Here is a 7500-nt window from a genome sequence, read left to right on the forward strand (position 1 = left end):
ATTGTATATACGAATGTTCTAAAATATTAGCTTATGTTTACATTCACTCATCCTATCTAATTTATTAATAGCACAAGATCAACACGGAAATTAGTCAGACGGAAACGGTCGTAACCGTCTTGGTCTGGGAGGCGTTCCGTTTGCAGACGATCCTTGCGGAAAGCCTCAAATTCAGACGGAACCCCAGAAATTGACGGAAAAAGTACTAGTGTGATAGGGCCTTCAGACTAGGAAGTCAGCAAACGGATTGACCTGGCAGCAGGGGTCATGAACTCTCTCGACAAGAGTATTTGGAGATGCCGGTACCTGTGCAGAAGAACCAACCTACGTCTTTTCAGGCCGTGATAATGCCAGTTTTGCTATAGGGTAGTGAAACCTGGACGTTACCCTGCGCCTTGGAGTCACGTCTTGATGCCTTTTGTAATAGGTCCTTGCGCCGGATCATGGGGTACTGTTGGCGGGACCATGTGTCCAACCAACTGCACCGTGATCGCCAACTCAGGTTATACGGCCACCTGGCTCGCTTTCCTCAGGATGATCCTACCCACCAGGTTGTCTCTGTACGAGACAGCCCTGGGTGGAGGAGGCCTGTGGCACGACCTAGGAAGTCGTGGCTTAGGCAGATCGAGATGGGCCGAGTCCCTGCCTAGCGGCTTGCCATGAGGGAACCTCAGAGGTGGAAGGGAAGGGTGGATGCGGCTATGCGCCCCCGTCGGCGTTAGTTCCATGATGATGATGATGATGTGTGTGTGTGTGTGTGTATATATATATATATATATATATATATATATATATATATATAGATAGATAGATAGATAGATAGATAGATAGATAGATAGATAGATAGATATAGATAGATTGATAGATAAATAGATAGATAGATATGTATGTATTAATCAAATCACATAGCATATCCACGACCTATCAACTCGTCATAACAACACTCCAATCACCCTTAGTCATCATTCGCATATTTCAAGTAATCGTCAATCTTGTACTCGAAGAGCTGGAAGTCGAGGAGATATCGCTGGTGAAGCTGGAGGACCTGCTCGTGGGTGAGGAGAGAGAAGTACTGCGAAGCGAGGTCCTGTGAGGTGGCGTTGTGGAGATGCCGCCACTCCTGTTTTTGCCTCTGCGAAGTACAAAATAAATAAATAAATAAATGAATAAATAAATAAATAAAAATAGAAAATCAAAAGAAATAGATTAATAAAATTTTGTTTGGGTTCCACTGGTTACAATTGGTATTCTTTGCTGTGTCGTGTTTTTTCTTATTATTTTTTTTCTTTTTTTTATACGTCTTCTTTTTTTCTTTTTTCTTTTTTTTATATACGTCTTTTTTTTTCTTTTTTCTTTTTAATACATTTGAGTATGTTTTTGCTTCTTTTTACCTAATGAGTGTAGCTTTGATTTATGCATTTTCTTTTTTTCTTTTTTCTTTTTTATTCTTTTTAATGTTTAGCTCGAATATAAGACCTGTGATTATTATTATGCATTTATTAATCTATTAATTTATAGCTATATCTTAATTTATCTTTTTATCTTTATTTATCAATGTATCAATTTATCAGATTATGCATATGAAGTTATTTTACTATATCTCCATCAGACTGACAAGAAATATATTATATTTCTTAAAAACATCATTCGACTTAAACATCATTCTATTAAGACCAAATGCATAGATAACCATATAATTATACAAATATATCCTACTCATGTATTATCATGTTTTTCCTTCGTATTATCTTAGAAGGTTTCGATGTATAGATATCCATACTTTATATAATTTTTTGCTTAACTCTTGTATTTACTTCCTAGGACACCTGCAAAGTGAAGCAGATCACGTGACTTCTCATTCTGACTCCGAGCAATAAAAAAACTTACCTTTTTGAGCTCTTCGTAGTCTGCAAGGTTTATGAGGAACCGCTCGTCTTCACTCATCGTTTCCAGCTTAAGAATGAGGTTGTAGTCGCTGCTGCAAACGTTACATTGGGCCCAGTAAGGTGTCCAGCACTTGACCTGCAAAAATGGGTTGATTTTCTTTTGTGGGGTTTGCATGGTGTTTCTGTTTTGTTTTTCTCTCTCTATGTATCTATCTTTCTGTCTATCTTTATATCTATCTCCCTCTCTCGCTCTCTCTCTCTCTCTCTTTATCTATCTTAATATCTATCTCCCTTTCTCACTCTCTCTATCTATCTATCAATCTATCTATATATATTTCTATCTATCTCCCTTTCTCGCTCTCTCTCTCTCTCTCTCTCTCTCTTTATCTATCTATCTTTCTGTCTATTTCCCTTTCTCACTCTCACTCTCTCTCTGTATATATATATATATATATATATATATATATATATATATATATATATATATATATATATATATATATATGTATGTATGTATGTATATATAACTATTTGTTTATTTATCTTTCTATCTGTCTCCCTTTCTACCTCTCCCTCTCCCTCCCCCCCCCCTCTCTCTCTCTCTCTCTCTCTCTTTCTCTCTTTTTCTCTTGCTCTCTCTCTCTATTTCTATCTATCTCTCTTTCTCACTCTCCCTTTTTCTCTCTCTCCCTTTCCCTCTCTCTCCCCATTTTCTCTCTCTCCCACCTTTTTCTCTCACTCTTTCTTTCCCCATCTATCAACCTATCTATCTATCTATCCGTTGAAAACTGACAAAAAAAAAAAAAAAACATTCAACACGCATAACCACAGACACACATGATCATATCACCTCACGAACAACCACCACCATCAACTCACATGCTCCACCCACTCGCCCGCTGTCTGGTAGCCCTTGGTGGAGTCTATCACGTGCTGCACGAACTCAGGGAAGGTCGGGAAAGGCGAGGACTCAGGACTGTCTGCAGGTCGGTACTTGGAGATGATAGAGAGCTGCAGGTCTCGAAAACGGTATTCTCTCGGCTTGGGGTCCATTTTGCTCATTTTGTCTCGGTAGGCTGAGAGAATCCTTAGGGGGGGGGGGAGAGGTTAGGGGGGGTTTAGTGGGGTTGTAGCGTGGTTGTAGGGTTATAAGGGGTGGGAGGTGGGGGTGGGGGGTGTGGGGAGGTGGTTGAGGGAGGGGGTTATGAGGGGAAGATAAGGGTGTTGGCGGGAGGTTAGTGTATGTATATACATCGAGTTTGTTAGCATGTGTGATTTTTTTTTTTTTTTTGGGGGGGGGGAGGGTTATATACGTCTTTTTTTCTTTTTCTTTATTCTTTTGTTATAACTTATTTGTACGTTTTTGCTTTTTTAGCTAATGAGTGTAGCTTTAATTTGCTCGTTTTTTTTTCTTTCTTTATTTTTTGAGGGGGGGGGGGTAATGTTTAGTTCGAAGATTAGACCTGTGAGTTAAGGCCTATTCGTATGTGTTGTGAGAATAGTGTTATTAAAATAGCTGTATGATTCGTAAATTAGGTTACAAATGTGGAGAATCAACATAATGTCACGAATAATAATAATATCAAGAATATGGAGAATAATAGATATATCAGCTTAATCTAGAATAATAATCATAATAGATATATCAACTTAATCTATAATAATAATAATAATAATAATAATAATAATAATAATAGATATATCAGCTTAATCTAGAATAAGAAGAATAATAGATATATCAGCTTAATCTAGAATAATAATAATAATAATAATAATAATAATAATAATAATAGATATATCAGCTTAATCTAGAATAAGAATAAGAATATATATATATGAACGTAATATCAAGATGATATCAATATATCCTCAAGAGGAATGAGAATACTAATATTCTATAATAACTAATCAAATTTGTTATGGTATCTATGCCAAGAATTTTAGAATTATTAGCTGGCCCATTAAGATTAAAACATCATTGGTTTCCTAATCAGTTCAGTGGCTTTTCTACAAAATTTTATGTTATTCAAAATTCGACTCGAGTGATTAATTCAAATCTTTAATTATTTTTACCTCCCATGAGCATAAATTGTCACCATTAATGATCTATAAATATGCAATCGATATATAAATAAGTAGATAAACAAATCACATGAATAAATGAATGAATGGATAATTAGATTGAATAATAATTAAGTAAATAAATAAATGGGTTATCAAACAAATAAGTAATGCAATAAATAAATAGAATAAGTATAATACTATTGAATAAGTAAACAAGCAAACAAAAACAAACAAATAAAAACAAAACACACAATTGCACAAAAAAAAGAAAAACAAAGAAAGAAAAAAAGATTCTCCATTTTACAGCGAATCGAGAGAGAGGACCTACCTGGCGAAGGGGTGTCTGACGAAAATCACCCTTATGGCCCCCTCAAACGCCTTCTTCAGGTCCTCGCCGTCGGTAGGTTGAGGGTACAGCTCGAACACCTTTTTCTGCCGTGCCCCGTACTTCACCTGGGCGGGGGGGGGGGGGGGGGGGGCGTTAGTTTTTGCTTAGGTTTTCCTTAATGGGGTTTTTTAAAGGGGTTTGGGGTATGGTCGTGTGTTTTGTGTTTTTTTCATTATCATTTTTTGTTATTATTATCATTAACTTTACTATTGTTTTTTTATAAAGGGGTTTGGGGTATGGTCGTGTGTTTTGTGTTTTTTTCATTATCATTTTTTGTTATTATTATCATTAACTTTACAATTGTCTTTTTTGTTAATGTTGTTGTTTTGTCATATTATTATTTTATTGTCATTATTATTATTGCTAATTTTATCATTATCATTGTTATTATTTTTTCATCACTATCATTATACATACATACATACATATATATATATATATATATATATATATATATATATATATATATATATATATATATATATATGTATATATATACATGTATATATATACATATATATATACATATATATATATATATATACATATATATATATATATATATATATATATATATATATATATATATATATACACACATATGTGTGTGTGTGTGTGTGTGTGTGTGTGTGTGTGTGTGTGCATATGCGTGTCAGTGTGCGTGTGCGTGTGCGTGTGCGTATGCGTGTGTGTGTGTGTGTGTGTATACATTATACATACATATGTATTTGTGAGTCCCGTCAAAAAAAAAACTTGTCATCTCACCTTAAGCCGCATCTGCTCCCTCTTCGCCGGCGGCAGTTTGAGGATCTCGGGATTGTCTTCGTTGAAGTGCGCGAGGCGGAGGTAGTTGACCATCCAGGAAGTGGAGGCGCCCTGGAGGAGGAGAGGGGTTGGGGGGCGGGGGGAGGAGGAGAGGAGGAGAGGGGGCGGGGGGGGGGGAGGGGAGGGGAGGGAGGAGGTGGTGAATAGACGGTGGGTTATGTGGTGGGAGGGGGTGGGTGGGGGGGTATGGTGTCCGAGAGCGGCGGGGATGTGTGTCTGTCCCTTGGAAGGTCTTCTCTCTTTCTGTCCGTTTGTCTTTGTCTATCAGGTTATCTATCTATCTCTATTTATCAGGTTATCTATCTATTATCTATCTATGTATTCTCTGTCTATCTATCAGTATATCTCTCTATTCTTATCCATCTATCTTTATCTGTCAATTAACCTGTCTATTCTCTATCCATCTATCTCTATCAATCTGCCTGTCTATTCTGTCTATCTATCTGTCAGTATCTCTCTACTCTCTATCCATCTATCTCTATCTATCCATCTACCTGTCTATTCTCTATCTATCAATCTACCTGTCTATTCTCTATCCATCTATCTCTATCTATCAATCCACCTGTTTTTTCTCTCTATCCTATCTATCTATTTTCTTCTTTCTCCAACCCCCTTTTCCCTATCTACTTATCTATCGATCACATATTGTCTGCCAGCGGCTTGGACGTGTCTGTGTCTCTTTGAGGGTCTCTTTCTCTATCTATCTATCTATTCTCTCCCTAACCCCATTCTCCTTCTCTTATTTATCTATCACACCCTCTTTATCTTTCTTCCGTATATGTTTCAAAGGACACATGGACGTGTATACAGAATAATTGCCGACATTTTACATATTTCTTTTTTTTACAGAACACGTCATCACTTCAAAAAAGGAAATATCTACAAAAAGTCTTCTATTCGAGTTCACATTTTTGAGTAGGGGGATACAGTCATAATTTTTCCATTGTATATAGTTTTGGAAAGATGTAGTTTGCTTTAAAATCGAAAATGGTAGTATTATGTACGAAAAAAATAGTATTATCTACAGGAGATTCTTAATTTTCAACATTACTCTTTCTCAACAAATGTAAATCCTCAGAAGAATATTTGTCTTCTTATCCATAATTAATTGCTATCATCCTTTTCTCTTTTCTGCGAATTCAAATATCACATTTCGAGAAGTGATATTTGACGGAAAAGCCCTTATTTTCCTTTGAAATTGCTTTGATAATGTGTAATTTAGTGACAATATCCACCAGCGACTTTAGACCCGGTGCCCTGAAGTTCACCACAAAACCGTTAGAGAAGAGGAAGGGGCCAATGCGGTTGCCACTTAGGGTATTGTTGGTGGAAAACTTGGGATGATTACTGGGTTATCTTGTCTCGGTGTCTGTCTGTCGCTGTTAATGTTTGTCTGTCTGTTTTTTTGAGTGTGTCTGTAGCTGTCTCTCTCTTTGTCTGTCTGTCTGTCTCTCTCTCTCTCTCTCTCTCTCTCTCTCTCTCTCTCTCTCTCTCTCTCTCTCTCTCTCTCTCTCTCTCTCTCTCTCTCTCTCTCTCTCTCTAGTGTACCTTGATGATGTAATAAATATAGTATAAAAACTATTCAGTTTAGACTTGAACTCCTTATTACTCAAAATGAAACTGAAATTATTGCATTTTCATTCTAAGTAGACATTTAAAGAGAAAACCTAAAATATTTGACATTCTTGTCCATTCTTTCTACCTTCTAATCTCATGTTCGAAGCAATTGTATGAAATTTGTTCTTTTTTGTCATTTAAACACTTTTTAGTTTTGCTAATGGTCTGTCAACATAAATCTCCTTTTATTTTCCTTCTATACCTCTTACAATCCTCATTCTCCCCCTCTCCTACCCCCCACCCCCAAAAGCCCCATCCTCCCCCTATCCAAACACCTACACTCCTTGTCAAACTATCTATCTGCTTGTTTATCTGTATTGTCAGTTTATCTTCTTGTTTGTCTACCTATCTATGCATGTATGTATATCTATGTAAGTACTTATACACGAATACATCTATATCCATATTTATATCTATATCTATATCCATAGAGATAAATTCATCTATTCTATGCATATAAACAGATCAATAAAAGAATATGGATATAGATAGATAAATTGACAGACAGACATAGGAAGATAGATATCGATATAGATAAATAGATACAGATATATAAACAAGGAGAGGTCGATACAGATATTCGTATCTGTATGTTACTTTGTGTCTTGCTTTTAAATGAATCTTTAGTAAAAATAATAATAATAATAATGATAATAATAATAATAATAATAATAATAATAATAATAATAATAATAATAATAATAATAATAATAATAACAT

The 7500-nt window shown here is 35.7% G+C and overlaps 1 protein-coding gene across 1 annotated transcript in view; it reads right to left on the reverse strand.

Annotated features, from left to right (window-relative positions):
- Positions 1–867: 867 nt before the first annotated feature.
- The window catches only part of LOC113811466 (carbohydrate sulfotransferase 11), an 8475-nt gene continuing 1842 nt past the window's right edge, over positions 868–7500 (reverse strand). The window contains exons 3-7 of the mRNA XM_027363231.2: positions 5104–5214; positions 4279–4403; positions 2766–2973; positions 1888–2022; positions 868–1132 (exon numbers count right to left, since the gene is read on the reverse strand). Of these exons, the coding sequence (XP_027219032.2) occupies positions 956–1132; positions 1888–2022; positions 2766–2973; positions 4279–4403; positions 5104–5214 (756 nt within the window). The 3' untranslated portion in view covers positions 868–955. The remainder of the gene's footprint in view (positions 1133–1887; positions 2023–2765; positions 2974–4278; positions 4404–5103; positions 5215–7500) is intronic.

The sequence above is a fragment of the Penaeus vannamei genome, chromosome 32 (genome assembly GCF_042767895.1).
Source record: "Penaeus vannamei isolate JL-2024 chromosome 32, ASM4276789v1, whole genome shotgun sequence".
In the NCBI taxonomy this organism is placed as follows: domain Eukaryota; kingdom Metazoa; phylum Arthropoda; class Malacostraca; order Decapoda; family Penaeidae; genus Penaeus; species Penaeus vannamei.